The sequence below is a fragment of the Panonychus citri genome, unplaced genomic scaffold (genome assembly GCF_014898815.1).
Source record: "Panonychus citri isolate SS breed McGregor unplaced genomic scaffold, ASM1489881v1 Contig00108, whole genome shotgun sequence".
Classification (NCBI taxonomy): Eukaryota; Metazoa; Arthropoda; class Arachnida; order Trombidiformes; family Tetranychidae; genus Panonychus; species Panonychus citri.
The window spans coordinates 469,286-493,177 of record NW_026515513.1 but is presented as its reverse complement, the minus strand read 5'-3'; the positions used below and the strand labels follow the sequence as shown (position 1 = coordinate 493,177).

Genomic DNA, 23,892 nt, shown 5'->3' with positions numbered 1-23,892 from the left:
AAACGCCATCTTGAGATCGTTTAGGTAACAACGCGCGCATTTCAAATTCTTTTCTTTTACTTCCAATTTGTTGAAATCGTTGATCACAATTAACGAATTATTTTTACTGATTCTCACCTTTAGTATTCAAGCAATTATGAAATTTATATTTTATAATTAAAATTATTATTTAAAAAATGTATTGAGCAAAAGATTAGAGATGAAAAATAAACTTACAACAGAAAAAATCAAGAAAAAACTTTCATTCTTTTATTAAAATCTTCAACCTTATGAACCAAGTAAGTAACATTCATTAGAAAACAATTTAACTGCAATACTAATGATTACAAATTCTGATGTAATTATTGTGAATTTATTAACATCAATTAATTCATTTAATTCTCTCTCTCTCATTCACTTACATTTCCAAGCTACAGTTGACGCAATTTCTGATTTTCTTTTGGTCGAAGCGATTCTCAGAGCTAAAGATTGGGATCCTAAAAACTGGGACGTTGTTTACACTAATTATCCTTCGAGATTGATGAAACTGAAAGTTCCCGGTCGTAACTTCATCAAGACAAACGATATCGCAACAATCATCTATGAGCCCGAATCGTTGCAACAAGATATTAGTAAATTGATTGAGACTTTCGTTTAGGGAGTTGAACGATTGTCCGAGCTTCTGGAACTGAAGATTGTGTCAGAATTTACACCGAATCAACTACTCAGGATAATGCTGATCAATTGGCTGAACAAATTTTCTTGTTGTTTAGTAAATATTCTGGACTGAAACAACAAAGATCAGAAAACTCGATTTAAATTAGTAAAATTGAAGGAAAATTTTAAATCATCGGGGCTCAAGTGATCATCTATTTATTAACAAAATATTTACATCTCTTGATTGAATAAATTTATACTTTTCATATTTATTGATTAGAAATACCGATTCGGACGTACGGATCTCGAAAATCGAGTGACCGAAAAGCGAATGTTTGACTTTTGACTTAAAATTTTTGGTCAAATGTTATTCTTTTGACCTATTATTTCATATACCTAAGCTCATCATCATTTGAAGTAAGGTTATTGAGATCCAACAAGACCAAAATTAAATCGCTATCTAACTTTCACATCATAGATTTCTTATAGATCATAAAATCGCGATTTTGGCCTTTAAATAGAGACCATAGTCGAATTTGAGCTTCGAAAACTATTCTACCTTTTTTCTACTATTCTTGAGATGCTCACTCGTTTTCGGTCCCCCGATAATTCACTATCCTCATAATTTTAAAAAGTTGGTAAACCGAATCGTTCAAAAATTGAATCGATGAATAAATATAAGACAATTTGCCTGAAAAAATGATTTGATCATATTGATAACCATTATGTATGAATTAAATGCGATTTTCTAGGTTAATCAAATTTTGGTCAGCTTTTTGATACGAGCCACAATAAATCAAACGATGCTGATTTCCACAGAAAGGACAATCATGGATGCGGTAACATTTATTAATAGTTTTGTCAAAGTATTGATTTAAGAAATGAAAGGTATAACAATAATTTTGATCTGAACGGAAACATCCATAATTTTCATAATATTTTAACGAAGTTCGACAAATAATCATTTCCGCTGCCCAATCAACTCGAAATCCATTTTTAGTTGAAATGACCTGAACGTAAATAGTTCCATCATTCAATGTATAACATCGTCTAATATAAACAAAAATATTCGCTGCAGAATCTAATTCTTTCATAACAAAATATGCATTCGTAACATTTCCTCTTAGAAATGTAAATTTACTGATTGGCTTAATCCCCATCAACCGCGCATTGAAAAGCGTAGGTGGAATTGAAATCAGATCTTCACCAATTTTGTGAATGCACCTCAATTCAACTGGAATTTTTATACCAAAATCCAATGTATAAATACAATATGTGCCATTGTTTGATGATGGTAGTCTTTTAATGATTCCTCTTTTAATTGGATGCCCATCTGGATGAATTCTTCGATCTTTGATAAGAACATGGCGTCCAACGAAGCAATGCGATGCCTCCATATTGATAAACTTAGAAACATTCGAAATTCTATTCAAAATGTCATGGTGAAAACCTTCTTTTCCTGGAACAATAAACGGCATCCAAAATGGATCCCGATAATAGACCAATTTCGCTTGAATAGGATTTGAATCAGAAAATTCACGTATAATTCCAGGTGGAAAGACCTGAAAATTATAAACATAAAAGTTAAATGAACCGAATCGTTCAAAAACTGAATCGATAAATAAATATAAGATAAGGATGAGGACCTAAACTAGGAAAACTATGTTAGTCAGTCATAAGACAAAAATGAACTTCGGGGCTTGATAGAGCATCGAAAATTGAGTAGGAAAAGTAAGTTTCTATTCATGTTCACCAATATCTTGTAGGACTATTTCCGTTCCGTAAAAATCGGCCTGTGAAAAAAACTATCTTAATTAATCATTAGACTAAAATCAATTTCATCATATTGTAGAACATCAAAAACTGAGTGGGGCAAATGTACTCTTTGCCGTGTTCGCGAATAGGTAAGTGGCCCTCAATATTTCGGTAGTTATTAGTTGTAGTTGTAACACGGTTTTTCGACGATATTACAAAATATCATTTTTTGAGAAATAAAAAGTAAAAATTCAGAATCACCATAACGCTCAGCATCAAAATAGTTAAGTTTTAAGCAGTTTGATTTTGCAGGCCTTTTTGGTACTTGTCCTTACCTGAAAGAAATGATTTGATCATATTTATTCATCGATTCAATTTTTGAACGATTCGGTTTACCAACTTTTTAAAATTATGAGGATAGTGAATTATCGGGGGACCGAAAACGAGTGAGCATCTCAAGAATAGTAGAAAAAAGGTAGAATAGTTTTCGAAGCTCAAATTCGACTATGGTCTCTATTTAAAGGCCAAAATCGCGATTTTATGATCTATAAGAAATCTATGATGTGAAAGTTAGATAGCGATTTAATTTTGGTCTTGTTGGATCTCAATAACCTTACTTCAAATGATGATGAGCTTAGGTATATGAAATAATAGGTCAAAAGAATAACATTTGACCAAAAATTTTAAGTCAAAAGTCAAACATTCGCTTTTCGGTCACTCGATTTTTCGAGATCCGTACGTCCGAATCGGTATTTCTAATCAATAAATATGAAAAGTATAAATTTATTCAATCAAGAGATGTAAATATTTTGTTAATAAATAGATGATCACTTGAGCCCCGATGATTTAAAATTTTTCCTTCAATTTTACTAATTTAAATCGAGTTTTTCTGATCTTTGTTGTTTCAGTCCAGAATATTTACTAAACAACAAGAAAATTTGTTCAGCCAATTGATCAGCATTATCCTGAGTAGTTGATTCGGTGTAAATTCTGACACAATCTTCAGTTCCAGAAGCTCGGACAATCGTTCAACTCCCTAAACGAAAGTCTCAATCAATTTACTAATATCTTGTTGCAACGATTCGGGCTCATAGATGATTGTTGCGATATCGTTTGTCTTGATGAAGTTACGACCGGGAACTTTCAGTTTCATCAATCTCGAAGGATAATTAGTGTAAACAACGTCCCAGTTTTTAGGATCCCAATCTTTAGCTCTGAGAATCGCTTCGACCAAAAGAAAATCAGAAATTGCGTCAACTGTAGCTTGGAAATGTAAGTGAATGAGAGAGAATTAAATGAATTAATTGATGTTAATAAATTCACAATAATTACATCAGAATTTGTAATCATTAGTATTGCAGTTAAATTGTTTTCTAATGAATGTTACTTACTTGGTTCATAAGGTTGAAGATTTTAATAAAAGAATGAAAGTTTTTTCTTGATTTTTTCTGTTGTAAGTTTATTTTTCATCTCTAATCTTTTGCTCAATACATTTTTTAAATAATAATTTTAATTATAAAATATAAATTTCATAATTGCTTGAATACTAAAGGTGAGAATCAGTAAAAATAATTCGTTAATTGTGATCAACGATTTCAACAAATTGGAAGTAAAAGAAAAGAATTTGAAATGCGCGCGTTGTTACCTAAACGATCTCAAGATGGCGTTTGTATTAATTGAGAAGAGAGAGAGAAATTGAAGATCTATTGTATTGTGTCAATGTCCACGGTTAATTTTTATTCTCTGTGATTATTTGTGTAATTAGAGTTAATTAACTTATTTAAATCTTAATTTTGTGTATATAATTAGTTTCAAGAGTTAACCAGGAGTTGATTGATACTACGGACATCGAAGTAAAAGTTTGATTGGACTAGAATAATAGCCGCTGTCATGGAAGACGAGATTGATGAGGAATATGTGGTTGAGAAAGTACAAGAGACTAAAAGAACCCGTGGTTCAAAGTGTGACCCTGACGGCGGAGGCAATGCTGTTGCCGGGGGCAGTGGCAGTGGGAGTGGGGGTGTGAGCGAAAAGAAGAAGAAAAAGTCGAGCAAAACGAAATCAGTTCCTTCGATAAAAATCAAACTTGGTTCAATTAGTACAAGTAACAAGAGGAAAAAGACCGCTAGTTCAGATGAAGATGAAACTTTAAGTGAACCCAACAAAAGTGATGTTGAATTTGAGGCAGCCCTGCAAGAGGCTGAAGCTGCCTCACCACCGCCAGTCAGTGATAAAAAGAAAAAGAAGAGTAAACAGTCAAAGAAGAAAAAGAAAACAAAAACCACGGCAAGTTTTGATTCAGCTGCCGGTTCTGACAGTGAAGGGTATGAGACGGATCATCAGGACTATTGTGATGTTTGTCAACAAGGAGGTGAAATAATTCTTTGTGATACTTGTCCTCGAGCCTACCATTTGGTGTGTCTGGAGCCGGAATTGGAGGAGGCACCCGAGGGAAAATGGAGTTGTCCACATTGTGAAGGAGAGGGTGCCCAAGAAGCCGAGATTGAAGAACCACCGGCGAAAGATGATCATCATATGGAGTTTTGTCGAGTGTGTAGAGATGGTGGTGAATTATTATGTTGTGATCTGTGTCCGTCTGCTTATCACACTTTCTGTCTCAATCCACCTCTACGAGTTGTCCCTGACGGTGAATGGACATGTCCACGTTGTTCGGTAAGTAAATATTAGAATAATAGAGTTGACCTTTTGATTGATAATAAACAATCAAAAGATCAACCAAGATGATAGCAAACTAATCAACATTTGGTTTGTTTTAATTTGTTTTGATTTGTTTTAATTTGTCATTTGTTTTGATTTGTTTTCATTTGTTCCAACTTGTTTCCTTCTAATTTGTTTTCCTCTCATTCTTTGTTTTCATTGTTGTCATGATGAAATTTAGGTTGAACCATTGAAAGGCAAAGTAGCTAAAATATTAACATGGAAATGGGTTATGCCTGAAATGGATGAAGACGAAAATGAAGGAAAGAAGAGGCGAAGGTGGAGAAAAGAAAAGCGATGAATCAAACATTCCAGCAGCTCAACCATCGACCAGTAAGAAACACCAACCGAAGCCTTTACGTGAATTTTTCGTTAAATTTCACGACATGTCTTATTGGCATTGCCAGTGGATCTCTGAGTTACAATTAGACGTATTCCATACATCCATGTTCCGTATTTATTGTCGTAAAAACGATATGGATGAACCACCGATAATCGACATGGACACACTGGAAGCGAGGAAAAGGTCGCGAGCCAAGCAAGAGGAGGAGGCAGAAGAGTTGGATGGTGAAGGTGAAATTAATGCTGGAACCGGGAAGAAACGAGTGGAGAGAAAAGTTTATGTTGATGCTGCTCTGGAGGAGAGATATTATCGATATGGTATTCGACCTGAATGGTTGCAAGTGCATCGCGTTATTAACCATAAACAAATGAGAGACGGGAGTTACTTGTATCTTGTTAAATGGCGAGACCTTGGTTACGATCAGGCATCTTGGGAGTACGAGGAACAGGAAGACTTTGAAATACCAGAGATGAAGAGAGCAATCCAAGCATATTGGGATCTGCGTTCATCGGTTGAGATTTTGCATGGAGGTGGAAGCAGTAAAAAGTCAAGTAAAAAGTCAAACAAAAAGTCAAAAAACAGAGACACCGATAGTAGTGTTGAAAGGTTTTATGCTCCGCCGCCGGATAAACCGACAGTTGATCCTAAAAAGAAGCACGAGAAACAACCGGCTTATATTGATGTGACCGGAATGGAACTGCACCCATACCAATTGGAAGGTATTAACTGGCTTCGATATTCTTGGGCACATGGAACGGACACTATTCTGGCCGATGAAATGGGTTTGGGGAAGACAATCCAAACGATAGTGTTTCTTTACTCTCTTTACAAAGAGGGTCACTGTAAAGGTCCTTTCCTGGTGTCTGCTCCTTTGTCGACAATCATCAATTGGGAGAGAGAATTTGAAGTTTGGGCACCGGATTTCTATTGTGTAACATACATCGGAGATAAAGACTCTCGAGCAGTGATTCGGGAGCACGAACTGAGTTTCGAAGAAGGAGCCGTTCGAGGAGGTTTCAAGGCCTCTCGAATACGGAAAGAGTGTCCAATTAAATTTCATGTACTTTTAACATCATACGAGTTGATTTGTATTGACAATGCGACTCTTGGTTCGGTTGATTGGCAAGTGTTGGTTGTGGATGAAGCTCATCGACTGAAAAACAATCAATCTAAATTTTTCCGAATCCTTAATCAATATAAGATTGCATATAAACTTTTACTGACTGGAACACCTTTACAAAATAACCTGGAAGAATTGTTTCATTTACTAAATTTCCTGAGTCCATCTCGTTTTACGTGAGTAATTTATTTAATTACATTGTATTATATGGATATTGTATTGATGATTAACTTTTCTTTTTCTTTCTTTTTCTTTCTTTTTCTTTCTCTTGCTTCATTTTCCATTCCTTTTCTTCAGTGACTTGCAAGGTTTTCTTAATGAATTCGCTGATATTGCTAAAGAAGAACAAGTAAAGAAACTTCATGATATGCTTGGTCCTCATCTTTTGCGTCGATTGAAAGCCGATGTATTAAAAGGAATGCCAACTAAAAGTGAATTCATTGTTCGAGTGGATTTGAGTCCAATGCAAAAGAAATTTTATAAATACATTTTGACTCGTAATTTCGAGGCTCTCAATACGAAAGGAGGAGGTCAACAAGTTTCCCTGATCAATATTATGATGGATCTAAAGAAATGCTGTAATCATCCTTATCTTTTCCCGGTTGCTGCTCAAGAAGCACCGTTAACAGTGAATGGAGCTTATGAGGGGACCGCATTGACCAAAGCGGCAGGAAAGTTGATTGTGTTGCAGAAAATGTTGAGAATACTTAAAGATACTGGACATCGAGTTCTTGTTTTCTCACAAATGACCAAAATGTTGGATATACTGGAAGATTTCCTGGAAGCGGAAGGTTACAAGTATGAAAGGATTGATGGTGGAATCACCGGATCCCAGAGACAAGAAGCAATTGACAGGTTCAATGCTCCAGGAGCAGCACAATTTTGTTTCCTTTATCAACTCGAGCTGGAGGTCTGGGTATTAATTTGGCGACTGCAGATACTGTGGTGATCTATGATTCCGATTGGAATCCTCACAATGATATTCAGGCATTTTCTCGAGCCCATCGTATTGGTCAGTCAAATAAAGTGATGATTTACCGATTTGTGACCCGAGCATCTGTAGAGGAGAGGATTACCCAGGTAGCCAAGAAGAAGATGATGTTGACCCATTTGGTGGTGCGACCAGGAATGGGAGCTAAGAATACAATGTCGAAGCAAGAACTGGACGACATTCTCAAGTTTGGTACGGAAGAATTGTTTAAAGAAGAGGAAGGGAAAGAAGAGTCGGCAATTCATTATGATGAAGAAGCAATTCGAGGATTATTGGATAGATCGCAGGAAGGAATAGAACAGAAGGAGCTTTGGGCGAACGAGTATCTTAGTTCGTTTAAAGTGGCCGCATATGCGACGAAAGAAGCGGAAGAGGAAGAACCAGAAACGGAGATTCTCAAGCAAGATGTTGAATCTGCTGATCCTGCTTATTGGGAGAAACTTTTACGACATCATTATGAGCAGCAACAAGAAGATTTGGCTCGAACCTTGGGTAAAGGTAAACGAGTACGAAAACAAGTTAATTATAACGATGCTGCAGGAGGTCAAGAAGAGCAGAATTGGCAAGATAATGGCTCTGAATATAATTCCGACTTTTCTGTTCCAACCGGTGAGTGTTTTTCCTTTTCCTTTTTTATTTGTTTATTTGTTTATTTATTATTTTTGAAATTCGATGGAAATGATTTTAATGTTGATTTGTTGATTGTTGTATTGTTCTAGATGATGATGACTTTGAAGAAAAGACGGAAGAAAAAACTGGTCGACGAAGAGGGAAAAACGAAAAGACCGAAAAGGACAAACCATTACCACCTCTCTTGGCAAAAGTTGGTGGTATTATCGAGGTAATTATCATAAGATTGATAATCAATGATTAATAATGAGGCATTAAAAACAACAATAATCTATGATCAAACTAAGAATATTTGATTTTATTATTAATAATTTAATGCAATAGTAAAATGATGTATCTTTAGGGGTTGATATGTTTGATTGGCTTAGTTATTAGCTTAATAACAAAGTATCATCTCAAAGGCGATACATGACAATTTATTGACTTGATCAATATGTAAACTGAAAATATTAATATTAATAATTTGATGAAATTGTTCATTCATTTAGGTTTTGGGTTTCAATCATCGTCAAAGAAAAGCTTTTCTCAATGCTATCATGAGGTACGGAATGCCACCTCAAGATTCATTCAATTCTCAGTGGTTGGTTCGTGATCTTCGGTGTAAATCGGAGAGAAATTTCCGAGCATATGTGTCACTATTTATGCGGCATCTTTGTGAACCGGGTGCTGACAATTTGGAGACATTTGCTGATGGTGTTCCTCGTGAAGGATTATCCAGACAACTTGTTCTCACACGAATTGGTATCATGTCTTTGATACGAAAGAAAGTTCAAGAGTTTGAACATATTAATGGTGCACGAAGTATGCCCATACCAGAAGCTGTGGTTACTGAGATTCCAAAAGAGACAAATGGTACAAAAGAAAACTCATCTACTCCATCATTATTATCGACACCAAATGATAGTAAAGCTGCTACACCTCAACCAATATCGGGAGAAGCTAAAGAAGAGATTGGACAGAATGAGAAAGATGTTGATATGAAAGGAAATATTGTCGATGGGAAAGAGGTGGAAAAGGAAAGTGTAAAGGAAGGGTTGGCAAAAGAAGAAGGTGATGATATTACAATGAAGGAAACCGAAGGAGAAGGAGGTGAAGAGAAAGAAAAAGAAAAAGACTCTGAAAGTGAAGAAAAATTGGAAAAAGGAAAAAACAAAGACGAGGAAACGGAAAAGATTGGCGATGAAGATGAAGAAATTAAAGAAGGAGAAGAGGAGGAAGAAGAAGGAGAAGAAGTGGAAGAAATTGATGGAGAAAAAGTCAAAGAAAAGTTAGAAAATGATGAAGAAGAAGAAGTTGAACAAATTGAATGTGAAGCTCAAATCGAAGAAGGAGTTAAAGACAAAGACGGAGAAGAAAAAGAAAAAGAAAAAGAAGACTCAAAAGAAGAAGAAGACAAAAGTGCTGAAGAAGAAAAAGACCTAGACGAAAGTGAAGAAATGAAAAAAGAAGATAAAATAATGAAAGATAATGATGGCGAAGGCGATGAAGAGAAAATGGAAATTGATGAAGAAAAGAAAGATGAAGATGAAAGCGAAAATTTGGAAAAACTCGATGAAAAAGACGAAAACGACAAAAGTAAAGAGTCGATAGAATCTAATGAACCTGAAGAACTGACAACAAAAACAAACAAGAACAAAGAATCAAGTGAAACAACAACAACAACAACATCGGCAAATGAAGAGACAATTAAGCAAGAAATCAAAGTTGAACCCAAAGAAGACAGTGAATTAGTAACTGAAAATGGTGATCAACAAGTCGCACTACAATTGCAGAAACAAAAACAACAATCACAATCACAATCACAACAACCAAAGAAAGAGAAGGAAAAAGAAAAAGAAAAAGAGAATGAACTGGAAATGGAAATGGAGAAGGAAAATGAACCAGAAAAACGTCGATTTATGTTTAATATCGCCGACGGCGGATTCACCGAATTACATACACTGTGGACGAATGAAGAAAGGGCAGCTCAGGGTAGAGAATATGAAATTTGGCATCGTCGACATGATTATTGGCTTCTATCTGGTATCGTTAAACATGGTTATGGACGTTGGCAAGACATTCAAAATGATCCAAATTTCATGATAATCAATGAACCTTTTAAAATGGATGTTGGTAAAGGAAACTTTTTAGAAATTAAGAACAAGTTTCTTGCTCGACGATTCAAGTTACTTGAACAAGCGCTGGTAATTGAGGAGCAATTGCGACGAGCTGCTTATCTGAATTTAATTCAAGATCCAACCCACCCAGTGATGGCATTGAATTCCCGATTCGCCGAGATGGAGTGTTTGGCTGAATCGCATTCACATCTTTCCAAAGAATCTCATTCTGGTAATAAACCAGCGAATGCAGTTCTACATAAAGTCCTTAATCAACTGGAGGAACTTTTAAGTGATATGAAATCGGATGTTTCTCGTTTACCTGCAACAATTGCTCGAATACCTCCTGTAGCACAGAGACTTCAAATGTCCGAGCGAGGCATTTTATCCCGATTAACTGGACAACCCCAACAATTACAACAACCACAACAACTACAACAACAACCTCAAATTTTTATCAATTCCGGTGGTGGAGATCAACATCAACAATAACAATAGTAACAATAGTAACACTAAAAATAACAACAACAACAACCTTAAGAATAATAATAATAATGAATGAAATGAAAATCAATCTGAAAAGATTATTATTATTAATCAACTTAATTCTAAACTAAAGAAAATAATATTAACTGCATGTTAATTGGTCATTATTATTGATGATTATAGTTAACTGATTCTTTGTCAAATCTACTCATTCACAATCTTTTCACACTTCCATTGATACAAAATCCTATCAATCTGATTTGTTCATTTTCACATTTTTATCCATTCAAATTCCTAATCACAAACAAAACCTCATGTATGATTATTTCCTATGACAGTTTACATAAAACTCATCATAAATGTCATTATACCAAGTATTTGACTTGATCATTCGATAATTTACAAAAAAAAAATGAATCAATAAATTCAATTAATTATCAACAACAAAAATTGAAATTTTATTTTCATGAAAAAGTTTTTAATTACACGTTAATCATACTCACCCCTTTCAAGAATTGTTTCAACAATTACAATCCAAGAGTAAAGTTAAAATTCAGATTGAGATTAATTATAAATTCAGAAAGAAATAGATTGTTAATCAAATTGATTTTCATTTGATAGTAAAAAGTGAATTTAATTTCATCAAGTTTATCATCTTTGTTTGATTAGTATAATTTTTGATTATCTGGTTTGTTTAATTAATTAGCAGTGAGTAGTAAGTGAGATGCTGAGGGTTGATTAGTAGTTTGATGTTTACCATTAGTTAATTGTTGATTATGTTTAGTGATTATGTTTGATGGGTAACTCCGAGGATGATTGATGTTAAATTCACGATCAATTGTTGGACATAAATCATTTAATCGTTGAATATAATTGAAATTAACTGGAATATTGACCGGATGTAGGACAGAGTAAAGGTCATCTATTTCCGGATTGGTAAAGTAATGAGCTATTAACTGAGGGTTAATTGTCAAGGGAATGTAAAAATTACCATTGGGATGTAAAGCAAATGCTGGTAAACTGGTGATGACCTTTTCTTTATATTTGAATACTTTACTTATATTGTGAAGGTTAATTAAACAGGGCGATGATAGACCGGGTTGATGAGGATGATTCCATCCTGATGATGATAAAGGTAACGGTTTAATTTCATCTGATTTGTGGTCGACAATGTTAGAGATCAAATTGTTTCGAGCCTCGGTAGTTGTTGTGGTTGTTGTTGAGAGTGATGTTGATTGAAATGATGAGGATCCAGGGCTATTGTTGATTTGCTGAGTATTTAAATCAACTGATGATGATAAACATGATCTTTTGAATTCTTGTTTCATATCTAATTGAAATCTCTCTTTGATTCCTTTCTTATAGAAACGATATTCCGATGAAGGTGAAACAGAATTTGATCTGATTAGATTACCTTTAGATTCAGATGATTTAACAATTAAACCAGAAATTACTGAATTGACACACTTTTTATCGTCTACTATGGATGAAGATGAAGAGGATGAGGAAGAGGACGAGGAAGAGGAGGAGGAAGAAGAAGAAGATGATGATGATGATAAAGAAGACGATGAGGAGAAAGAGGCTGATAATGGTGAGGAAATGACAGTCGGTGCTAATACTGTCACCTCAGGCTCAGATTCCCCACCAATAGTTGTCATCTCATTTTTCAAGATGTCTCTCAATCTACTTGGTTCATTCTTACCATTTACTTTGACCTCCCCACCGCTGCGGATGACACTTTCCCCGCTGGTACCTTCACTTTTACTCAGGTAACTTTGTTCATTTGTTTCGATCTCCATGTTTTCAGAGGTATTCAATTTGAGACCCATTGATGGCGATGATGAGGTTACTTTGCAAATCGGTTGTGTGAGTGCAGCTCGAGGTTTAATTTCCGATAGAATTGATGAAATCGAAGCTGATCTTTCACGATTGTCCCCTATTCGACTCCGATGGTTTGAAACAATCGTTGACACAACGGGAACTGAGGTAGATGAACATTTAGGATAAATAACCGATGTCGATGCCGATGGTAATTGTTGATGATGATGATGGTGATGGTGATGATGGTTGACCAATTTATTGGTACCAGAAATGACAGGTTCACCTGTGGTAGTAGTAGAAGCTGAATAAGATGAGGAAAAAGATGATGATGATGATGACGAAGATGAAGATGAAGAAGACGATGAAGATGAGGATAAAGAGGATGAAGGGGAAACGGAAAGAGGCATAATTTTGGTCAAATGTTCGCGAAGATGATTAACCAAACTCAGACATAAAGGGTCACTTGGAATGTGTCCATTAACCTCGACCAGAAATCGCATCACCTCCGAAATTGATTCTCGAAATCCTTGACGAAACTCTTCCCTTCTCTCTTCTTCGGCACATCGAAGGTCACATTTAGCACTTTCGACACAATTAACTTTATTATGAGCCTCCAGATACTTTATATGTTTAATGGCCATCTCGATGATCTCTGTCTTCTCGATTCGGCCTCGTCCCTAATGGGGATTGGATTAACATCGGTTAATGGATTAGGTGTCAAAATTTTGTCTCTCTCAACATCAAAAGGACAATTGAGAATACTAAGAAACTTAGTATAACTTTTTTTTAAATGTTTCGAACTTTTTTTCTTTTCTTTTGCTCGATTTTTGTACACATTCGTGTTTATAAACACATTATCACGACAAACAATTAATTTTTATTATCTCATATCACGATAATTGTGTAATCAGAGAGTTAATTGTTTGGTTTTTTATTTTGATTAGTTGATTTTTCCCCAGAGGAAACGAGAAGCAAGTTCAAACACTACGGGATAGAAAAGTAAAATAATCATTCCGAAAAAAAAGTGATGCAAACAATTTGGAAACAATTAAGAGAAGGGAAATTAAATTAGAGAGAAAAACAGAGTAATTTAATTTAATTCACTTTCAACAATCGGTTAATTTAATTGTAATCGAAAATTTTATCATAATTGTAACTAATTAACGGCTTAAAATTTACTAATATCATTGATTGTTTGATTTGTTTACTTTCTCTCTCTATGGTTTGATTGCAGTTACATTTGATTGTGAACCAAATCAATTTGACTCGAAAGTGATTAAATTAAATTAACTGCGAGGGATCAAGGGCAAGATAATAATGAGCAAATTGTAAGAACCTTTTGCTTTTTCCCAGGTAATTGATTAAATTGTAACAATTTAATTTACTCTCCTATTAGCTGATTAATCACTAATTGCCAATCAACACTTTAATTAACAGTAATTTTTGGCACAATTCATTTTTTAATCAAATTTCAGTAATAAGAGGATTGATTTTATCACTTAATTGTTTGAGAATGTTAATTTTTACTGTAAGATAATTGAAAATTGATTAATATTTGGATAAGATGACATCATAATTAAGGGAAAAAGTTAATAGCAATTTAAATTGCGAAACTGTAAGAAATGATTAGAGAAGCAAATTAAGATTTATAATTGTTGTCAGGGTTTAAGGTGATTAACAATTAACAACTAATTAATCAACATTTAGATTTAAATTCTATTCATGATTAGATTTTGTTTGCAATTTAAAAAAAAAGTTGTAACATTTAACTTAATTGTTTTGAAGAAATGGTGATTAAAGCAAAGGAATTGGAAAAACAATTTAATTGATCGATGGTCTCTGGGAATATCAATTAACAATTAAATGTGTCAATTTTTTAAAATTTGATTAAACGTTTGCAAGGTTAATGAACAATTAAACAAACGTGGAGCAATTAAAACGAGGATAGACAACAATCAACAACAATTAGATAATTTTTTGGATTAACAAGCAATTGTAAGGAATAATCAAAAATGCATTAGGGAAGCAATTAACTAATTAAACAACAAAAGGATGCAAAAAAAAATTAGGGAGATTGTGTTTATATATTTGATTGTGTTAATTAATAAAATATAATACAACTAATTGTTTACTATTAGAATTGAATTAAAATTTATTAATCAGCTCACCTTTTTGAAATAACTCGTTGGTATTAATTTACTTAAATCAGCAAGACAATTATTCATCCGATCTCGTCGCCGTTTCTCAATGATACGATGAGATTGAGGATCCTAAATGTTAATCAAGTGATTAATTAGAAAACAAAGAAAATGATTAAAAAAAATAGATTCAAACAATTAATCAAAACAATTAGTAAACAAGATAAAAGTTTTCATGAAAACTAATCAAAAACAATAGAGAGAGAGAGAGAGAGAGAGAAACTATTTATCGTGTTAATCAATCGACAAAGATTATCAACAATCAAATAAACAATTAGATTAATTTTCCACTTGAAATGATGGTGAGGTGTGTGTGAGTATCTTATTAATTGCAATTAATTACAATTCGTTCAGTTAATTAGCGATTTTCTAATTTTAGTAGATTCGCCACTCAACAGATGTCGTTCCAGTCGTTTTTCTATTTACGCCCTCAAGTTTGTTTCTACTGTAAAATGTGATTGTTGATTTTTTGTTTTTCTAGTTAATTTAATTTGTTTTTTCTTCTTCTTTTCATTTGATTATTTTTGTTTTATTTTAATTGTTTGTTAAACATTTGATTGGAAAGAGATAAATTTTTGTTGTGCCTTAGAAAAAAAACTATGAATGGTTTGAAAGAATCAACGATAAAAACAACAACAACTTCTTCCAATGGTGATTCTAGTTTACTCTCTTCATCTAAATTAAATGGATGTGATCATTTACTCATTGAATTGGAATCAAATGATTCCTCTTCCCTTAGCCTTGTTTTCAGGTAAATTGATAATTAAATTGTTTTCTCTCTCCTTTACTTTCTGCTTGGTGGGTAAATTTTATTACTTTTTCAATGTGTCTTGTGCAAAGATTTTCAAAGTAGCTTTTTGTATTAACTTGAAGCTTTCGGAATCTTTCATAAAACGTTGACATTTGAAGATGATTTTCTTTTTTTTTCTTCTCCTTCATTATTGATAATGTTGACGTTTTCTCTTTTATTAACTAGTAGTTTTAATCTAAATCCTTTTCTCTTTCTCATTATCTCATGATTATAATTACACTGAACAGTAACAGAACCGTTGGTGATCAATATGATGATTTTATGGATAAATTGGATGCTAGAATTAAAAGCCATGACAAAGACATTGAACGAATGTGTAATGCTAATTATCAAGATTTTGTTGATTGTATCCATGATCTTCTCCAGGTTCGCCCTAAAGCTGATCAATTACGACAAGAGATTATCGATATTAATCAAGATATACAAAAATCAGCTGAAAATGTTCAACGTAAAGCTGAAGAGTTAATAAGACACCGGAAGATTGTTTGTAACATAGAAACAGCCATTGAATATCTTAGTGTTTGTTTACCAGTATTGAAAACTTACACCAAATTAACTTCCCAAATGGATGCAACTCGTTACTATCCTGCTTTAAAAACTTTAGAACAATTGGAAACCAATTATTTACCTCGAGTGGCCAATTACCGTTTCGCTCAAGCCATGAGGGATAAAATACCACAGATACGAGAAGAAATCAAGGAGGCATCGATGTCCGATTTAAAAGATTTCCTGGAAAATGTGAGAAAAAATTCCTCCAAAATTGGTGAAATCGCCATGAAAAATGCTGCTCATCAACAGAATATTGAAGATTCTCTTTTCAATACTAACGATGATCCATCCAAAGTTAACACCTTGGAACTTGAAAATAGTAACAATAAGAATACTACAATTATCTCAATCAATTCATCAATGGACGAGATTGGAACCAATGTAAATAAAACTCCAGTTTCGAACAAAATTTCAACCAATTTGGGTACACCAAGGAAAAAGAAATTAGCACCTAAACCACCACCTCTATCTTCATCAATGGAAGATATTCTTGATCAAATTAACGATACCGATTCAGATTTTGATGTAAATGCAATTGCCGAAGATGAACTTAAAGGGACAGATATTATCGACTTTTCACCGGTTTACCGATGTTTACACATTTTTGGCTGTCTTGGTGCATCCGAACTTTTTGAAACATATTATCGGCAACAACGGCAACATCAGGCCAAACTTGTCCTTCAATCACCGACAAATATGCACGAAAATATTGAAGGTTACAAGAATTACTTTTGCGGAGTTGTTGGATTTTTCGTCATCGAGAATCACATTTATAATACCGCTTCTGGTTTGGTGACCAAAAGTTATCTTAACGAGGTTTGGGAAAACGCTTTACAATCAGTGATTGCCGCTCTTCGAACTTATTCCTCCTATTGTACCGATGAGGTTTTGATGCTTCAGATCAAACAGATAATCATATTATTTAGTCAAACTCTTCAAAGTTATGGTTATACTGTTAACCCACTTTTTAACCTTCTCATTGAGATTCGTGATCAATACAATGAGATTCTAATGAAACAATGGTGCTCAATTTTTCGTTCTATTTTTGATTCCGACAATTATAATCCATTACAAGTGAATAGTTCAATTCAATTAAGTGAAATTCTGGCTGATTTTCCTTACTTTGAGAGCGAAATTATTTCCATTGGACCAAAAGGAAGCGATTTTCCGAAAAAGTTTCCTTTCTCTTCATTCGTGCCTAAAGTTTTCGTCCAAGTGAAACGTTTCATTAACGCTTGTCGACAATTTTCCCAAGATTTGAATATCAGCTCAACCGAAATTGAAGATATGGTTCGAAAATCGACCAACTTATTACTAACTCGAACCCTTTCAGGTTGTCTTTCTCTTCTAATCAAAAAACCAGGTCTTGGTCTTCTACAATTAATCCAAATAGCAATCAACACTAATTATCTTGAATCATCAATGTGTCATCTTGAAGAGTACATCTCACAGCCAGTTATCAATCAGAATTCACAATCATCCTCTCAAAATTTATCATCTTCATCATCGATGGCCAATCTAAGTGAGCTAGTTGGAACCTCTCATCTTGCCAAACTACAAGGAAGTTCAATGTTCAAAGATGCTCGATCCGATGCTGAGTCACAAATCTACTTCTTATTGAATCAAAAGATAGATGAATTTTTTGATATCGCTCATTATGATTGGAGTCTAGTTGAACCATTAGGAGTGGCCTCATCCTACATAACCGATTTGCTCAAATTTTTGACCACAACTTTTCAAGCGCTAACCAATTTACCGGACAAAATTGCACAAACGGCCTGTCATTCGGCCTGTAAACACATGGCCTCATCCCTGATGAACTCTCTCCTTGACGAAGATGTTAAATCAATCTCAATGGGAGCCTTAGAACAATTTAATCTTGACCTACTGCAATGTGAATTTTTCGCCTCCTCTGAGCCCGTTAAAGGATTCGAGGACAATGTTTTACAATTATGTTTCACTGAGTTACGACAATTAGTTGACCTACTGCTTTCCTGGCAATGGTCAACTTATATTGCTGATTATGGTAAACAAGGAAGTAAATATTCACGAGTTAATCCTCAAATTGCTCTTAATTTGTTGGAAAAAATTAAAGAAACCGATGGGAATCGTAACATATTCACTTCATTCAAGAAAAATGAGAGAGACAAGAAAAAATTGGTCGACACTGTAATCAAACAACTTAAACAGATAATCGCAATTAACAATTCTAATTAAACCCCTTTTTTTATATTAACTAGAAGTCAATTAATCAACAACAAAATTCAACCTATGGACCAAATTTAACGCAACAACTTAATCAACTTCATCTACCAACAAAACAAAGTCAACAATTAACCAGATTCACAGCCTTATCATTGATAAATATTCATATATTTAAATTAACCCAGCGAACAATTCAATCAACAATTAGAAATAATTAGCTTTATATTTTTGTTTTCATCAATCAAATTATTCCAAAGTCACAAAATTAACCCTTTACAATTAAAATCCTTTAGAGAGCTGAAATCCTCGACAATCAACTAACCATCATCATCTTCATAATTTACATCTCTATTAACTGTGATATAATATTAACCACTGATGATTTACTAATCGACTTAGCAATGACCAATATTTTACATTGATGATTTAGTTAATTTCCTCCCCACCAAGATAAAATTAATTGATTGTGATTAGACCGACATCACCATCATTAATGGATCAATTTAATTGTTTGTACAGCAAAAAAAATGCATCATTTTTTTTATAATCAGAAGCTCAGAAATTAATATATTAAATTACTAATTAACAAATTACTTCACAGTCAAACATAATCGAGCTTAAATCCAATTAACTAATCAATACAATTTACGAAGAGGAAACAAAATCCATCTAATATTTAAATCAATCAAATTGTATCAATTGAAATGAGCATGATAATCATCATCTTGATTATAATCAAAAAAAAAAGTTATAATTTCCAAATCTAATTGTTTTAGTTAATCAACAATTCACTGTAATCAATTAAATGCAAACTTTTTCCCCGTTGAAACAATTTAATCATTTTATTGATTTTCACTTGACAACATCCAAATGATTCAACTAATCAAGTAACGGTGATTTAATTATAACTAAACCAGTTAACTATCAATAAGAGTAAAGTGTAAAGATTAATTGTAATCAGATTGATCTAATCACAATTTTAATAATAATTAACTTATCCCAGGGAATTATGATTAATTTAATGATGATAACAATTATCATCACACACTCATTGTGATTAAGTTAAATGAGTTTGAGTGAATCAAGGAAACAATCAATTGATTGTTTCGGTTAAATAACATTCATTTTGAGTGAAAAAAAGTGTTAATAGTCAAGGTAATTAGTTAATTACTAAGTTTGTCAACAAGAAAATTAACCAAGTTGATCCACCAAGTAATTAAATCGTTGCCAACTTATCATAATACTAATATAGCAATTAAATCTGTATTTAATTTGTCTTCTAAATGATAAACAATTAAGTATATAAACTAACAACGTCAATCAACTTTACAATTGATAAACAATCAAAAAGATATAATAATTAACTGTATTTGCAACCACCACCATTGGTGATTAATTGAAACAATTAACCTGCTTGGAATGGTAAAAACAAATGAATTAAAGATAACAATTAACGAGCCCAATACAATTGACTAAATGATTAAATCCTTCTGAAAATTAATCAACAACCACAAGCAAGATAATTAAAGGTTAATTGTTGAGGTTTGAAAATTAATTTCCAGATTCGGGTAAGTACATAGCCGATACATAATGTATTTAATTAACTGATTGTTAGATGATAATTAAATTGTTCACTTGATTACCTGTTATCTATAAATAGATCAAGTGATTGGGATTTCGTTAATTATGATTATCATCAAGTTGTGTTCACTTGAAATTAAATCAAACATTCAACCAATTAACTAACATGAAAATATTAGTAAATGAAACAGGTCAAATTTAATTAGTCTAATTGTTGGTTATTATTAAATTTAATGATCAAAATTGTGGTGGAAAATATCAACATAGGATTGACCTTGAATCTGACAATATATTGTGACAATTAACTGGAAACAATCAAATTAAATGTCCTAATGAAAGTTTTCATTGATTGTAACCCAAATGGTTTTAACAATTAACCATTAACAATATATATTACATAGTTGATCAATGTAATTGTAATAATTAATTGATTAATTGGTTGATTTATTCAAAAATTACACGAATTTGTTTAAACTGAATTAAATTTTCGTGCTCCCTATTGACTAATTAACTTGTGATAGTTAATTGTAAGTTAAGATAATCAGACAAGATCAATAGTCCAGGAATGATAATAATAATAATATATTAATCTAATCTGACAATCAATTTTGATTGTGAGTTTTATTAATAACATCGCGTGATGGTATTAATTCAGGCAAACAATTAACAAGGAGAGACGATAATTACGGTTAATTGTGATTAAACATCCAATAAGTGGCCATCAGAATCTAGAATATTCCTTAATTTTGTTGATTATAAAGATTTAATTGATTATAACCTGAGTGATTTATGATTAACTAAATTGCTCAATCATTTAATTAATAAACTTGGTATACATAATGATTACTTTGATTGTAAGTAACTTAAAACTCAATCAGTTGATTGTTAGTGTATTTCAGTTTGTGAGACATTTAATTTTCACTTAATCAGTTAATTGTTCACAAATCTTTCAAGGTCACATAAATGATAACTGTAAAAATATCAACCATATGATCAATCTGATTGTCATTAAGAACTAAATAGAAAAGTAAAATTCAAATCAAACAATTAACAGTTAATTGTCAATCTTCAATTGAGAATCTTCAATGAAAATATTGTATCAACAATCATAAAAGTGTACAATCAGAGACTAATTAACGAGAAAGACAATCAACAATTTAGATAATCATCATCTTTCAGCAATCTTGATTTTCTGCTATTTTTTGGTAAACAACAATTAGTTAATCACAATATAATAACATTATTATAAATCCGGCATTAACTGGGTTTCTAATCTTTAAAGCTTAATTGTGATCAAGAATTAATTTTCATTATTATTAATCAATTGGTTTTCCATCAATTGAATGTGACTTTTGATTCTTCCGGGCAATCAAATCTCATCATGATCAACAGCAACTTTAATCACATTTATCAAACAATCTAAATACTGATATAAACAAATTCACCTTAATTGTGATTAAAGCCTTGTGATTAAGCTTCAATTAGGAAAAGAATCAATTTAATAATCAATCGACACGTGGTCACGTTTTTAGTTTATTCCCAATTTAAGATCCACACACTGGATATCTCCATGTGTGTGGATCCATCACATTACCTCCTTAAATTGTTGACAATCAACACGCGAGTGAACAACATGAAACAACAGCAATTAGAATGACAATTTCCAATTAGAGTAATTAATTGATCCAATTGAGAAGAAGAAGAAAAAAACTAAACTTTTGCCATTTAAAATTCAATTTCAATTCCAAATTGACATCAATGCAATTTCAGATTTTCTATTCATTAAATTAAATGTGATTCCATTTTTTTTTAATTTCTTCGACTTTTGTTTTGTTTCATTTCTAATTAATATTTTCTATGGTATTTTTACTTTTCGCATTTCAGAGTATTCGAAATGTTCAAATGTTCATGATGAGAATCTTTCTCTCGGTGTATCTTATAAGTTGTCACCTTGTGATTTCTTGAGATGTAAATGTAATATATTAATAACTGGAAGTTTAAAATTGTCCTTGATTAATTGTATTCTTAGTTAATTGTTGTTGTTTATCAATTGATTAACCGGTTTCAAGGCCCATCGTCATCGTCATATTCATCATATGGTCTGAGTTTACGTTCTCAGATTCTGGTTGATTAATTGATAATATTTCTAATCAATGGGATAACTTTTGTATTGAACAATTCACTGGTTTTATTAAGAGTATGGGTTATGTTTGAAGCTCTCCAATCAAAGTACATGATGTTGGTGGTAATTGTCAACAATCAAGGAGGAAACACTCAACTAAAAAAAAAAGAAAACCTTTGTATCAACAACCTCAAGTTGATTACTAGAGAGAGAGAGAGAGAGAGAGAGAGAGAGAGAGAGAGAGAGAGAGAGAGATCAACAATTAGCTGATTAGAGATGATCATCTCGAGTTAGCAGTTGGACTAAATGATGAATTAGTGACAATTGAAACAAAAGAGGGAAAAACACCAGAATCGAGAGAGCGAGAGAGAGAAATCGATAAAATCTTCAAATACAACGAAGGAAAAATCTACTATTGAGTTACACTAAAGTGTCTCTGTGGAGAAACACGAGCACACACCCAATGCCACGTACAAACAAACCGAAAAGTCCCTAAGTCATTACAATGATAAACTCGAAATCAATTCTGTACTCGAAATTGGATTGACAATCGATTGACTAATAAGATTTCATGACCTGTTGTTAATCAACAGTTTTCTATGAGTAAAAAAATTGAAATGTTCAAATGGTCAACTTACTCGGACAGTCTTCTTAGATGCACCATCTTTACTATCTTCATTTTCATGGATCAAGTGATTTGTCCTCAGGTCATTTTGATTGTAAGGTGAATGATTCTGAATTGTTGTCGGTGAAAAGGTTTCACTTGCAGTCTGGAAAGTAAGATTCCTATGAAATAAATCCATCGACAGGTAAACAAAATGATAAAAAGAAGATTGAATTGGAAGATAGAAAAGAAGATGATGAAGATGAGTGATTGAGAGAGAAAAAGGAAGATGATTTATTTGATTAAAATTGGAAATTTTTAATTAGTCTTCTTTTCAGTTGATTGTCAACATTGTTTTTCTCTGATGGAGCAAATATTACAATTAAAAAAAGAGAGAGAAAATTGATCATTTAAAATCAGTTGAATAGGAAATCAAAACTAATTTCAATTTAAATATTAGAGAAAAAATTAACTAACAATTTAAATTGTAAATCAATACAATTAAATCCGATGTCAATTCAAGTCTATTGTATCAAACTCTTAATGAAAATTTGAGTTTTTGATTGATGTAAAAAAAGAAACTGTAACAAATAAGTTAATTGTAGTTAATTGTGTTGATTAAAAGGTAATCATCAATATAATTAATATAATAATTAAATTCAATCAAATTAACTACTCACTCAGTAGATATTTTTATTTTCATGTATTATAGTTAGACCTTGGTTATGGTGAGATTTTTGATTAAACTGAAAAAAAGTAATTAACAAACTGTTTTAGACTTAATTGTCAACAAAGTGAATTACTTTTAATCAATTGAATTTATACTGATTATTAATTAACAGACAAATTAAATTAACGTACCCATTAAGATGATGAAAATTATGAAACTCAGTTGGCCAAATATCATGCATTGTTTTTAACTATTAATATTTAAACAATTAGTTAATTGTTACACTTTAAATAAATGTAAATAAGATGATTAAAACAATTTTCTTGATGGATGAATTAAAATAAATTGATCACAATAGTTGATGGTTAAAGTTGATGTTAATTGGAAACAAATTGTTGAATGAATAATAAAAAAAACTATGAATTAAATTTTCACGTTGTTGTTAACAGTTGATTAATGAGTTAATTATCTGATGGATTTAATTAGTTCAGTTTGAAAGAGAGTGAGAGAGAGAGAGAGAATGAGTGAGTGAGTCAACTACACACACACACGTAAT

The 23,892-nt window shown here is 32.5% G+C and overlaps 4 protein-coding genes across 11 annotated transcripts; 2 read left to right on the top strand and 2 right to left on the bottom strand.

Moving 5' to 3' along the window:
• Positions 1-1,370: 1,370 nt before the first annotated feature.
• LOC128389538 (uncharacterized) lies at positions 1,371-3,791 on the bottom strand. The gene is made up of 2 exons (XM_053349141.1): positions 3,783-3,791; positions 1,371-2,198 (listed from the first exon to the last, which is right to left on the bottom strand). Exons 1-2 carry the CDS (start codon positions 3,789-3,791, stop codon positions 1,371-1,373), a joined length of 837 nt encoding a protein of 278 aa, XP_053205116.1.
• A 301-nt stretch (positions 3,792-4,092) lies between these two features.
• Positions 4,093-11,152, top strand: LOC128389411 (chromodomain-helicase-DNA-binding protein 4-like). The gene is given in 7 exon segments (XM_053348991.1): positions 4,093-5,064; positions 5,291-5,379; positions 5,381-6,748; positions 6,870-7,459; positions 7,462-8,172; positions 8,283-8,404; positions 8,682-11,152. Coding segments are annotated over 7 exon segments (5,763 nt in total). The 5' UTR covers positions 4,093-4,281; the 3' UTR covers positions 10,782-11,152.
• Positions 11,153-11,382: 230 nt separating this feature from the next.
• LOC128389417 (uncharacterized protein DDB_G0271670-like) lies at positions 11,383-23,667 on the bottom strand. 7 transcript variants are annotated; one of them, XM_053349004.1, is made up of 5 exons: positions 23,528-23,667; positions 22,701-22,848; positions 14,765-14,866; positions 12,478-13,273; positions 11,383-12,255 (listed from the first exon to the last, which is right to left on the bottom strand). In XM_053349004.1, exons 1-5 carry the CDS (start codon positions 23,575-23,577, stop codon positions 11,474-11,476), a joined length of 1,878 nt encoding a protein of 625 aa, XP_053204979.1. In that variant the 5' UTR covers positions 23,578-23,667; the 3' UTR covers positions 11,383-11,473. The 7 variants fall into 7 exon arrangements, with proteins under 7 accessions (XP_053204979.1, XP_053204976.1, XP_053204977.1 ...); XM_053349001.1 differs by having other exon boundaries at positions 11,383-13,273; XM_053349002.1 differs by lacking the exon at positions 23,528-23,667 and adding an exon at positions 23,347-23,384 and having other exon boundaries at positions 11,383-13,273.
• LOC128389415 (exocyst complex component 6B-like) lies at positions 15,018-19,683 on the top strand. Of its 2 annotated transcripts, none has more exons than XM_053348998.1 (2): positions 15,018-15,545; positions 15,833-19,683. In XM_053348998.1, the coding sequence occupies exons 1-2, from the start codon at positions 15,394-15,396 to the stop codon at positions 18,369-18,371; spliced, it is 2,691 nt and encodes an 896-aa protein (XP_053204973.1). In that variant the 5' UTR covers positions 15,018-15,393; the 3' UTR covers positions 18,372-19,683. The 2 variants fall into 2 exon arrangements, with proteins under 2 accessions (XP_053204973.1, XP_053204974.1); XM_053348999.1 differs by having other exon boundaries at positions 15,452-15,592.
• Positions 23,668-23,892: the final 225 nt, after the last annotated feature.

Bases quoted from the DNA above. Each gene is read 5' to 3' on its own strand.
- LOC128389415 (XM_053348998.1), top strand. From the start codon at position 15,394: ATGAATGGTTTGAAAGAATCAACGATAAAAACAACAACAACTTCTTCC. The intron at 15,546-15,832 runs GTAAATTGATAA...TACACTGAACAG, and splicing joins TCCCTTAGCCTTGTTTTCAG to TAACAGAACCGTTGGTGATC.
- LOC128389417 (XM_053349001.1), bottom strand. From the start codon at position 23,577: ATGCATGATATTTGGCCAACTGAGTTTCATAATTTTCATCATCTTAAT. The intron at 14,867-22,700 runs GTAAGTTGACCA...ATTAACATTTAG, and splicing joins CATCTAAGAAGACTGTCCGA to GATCCTCAATCTCATCGTAT. The intron at 13,274-14,764 runs GTGAGCTGATTA...AATCCCCATTAG, and splicing joins CAACGAGTTATTTCAAAAAG to GGACGAGGCCGAATCGAGAA.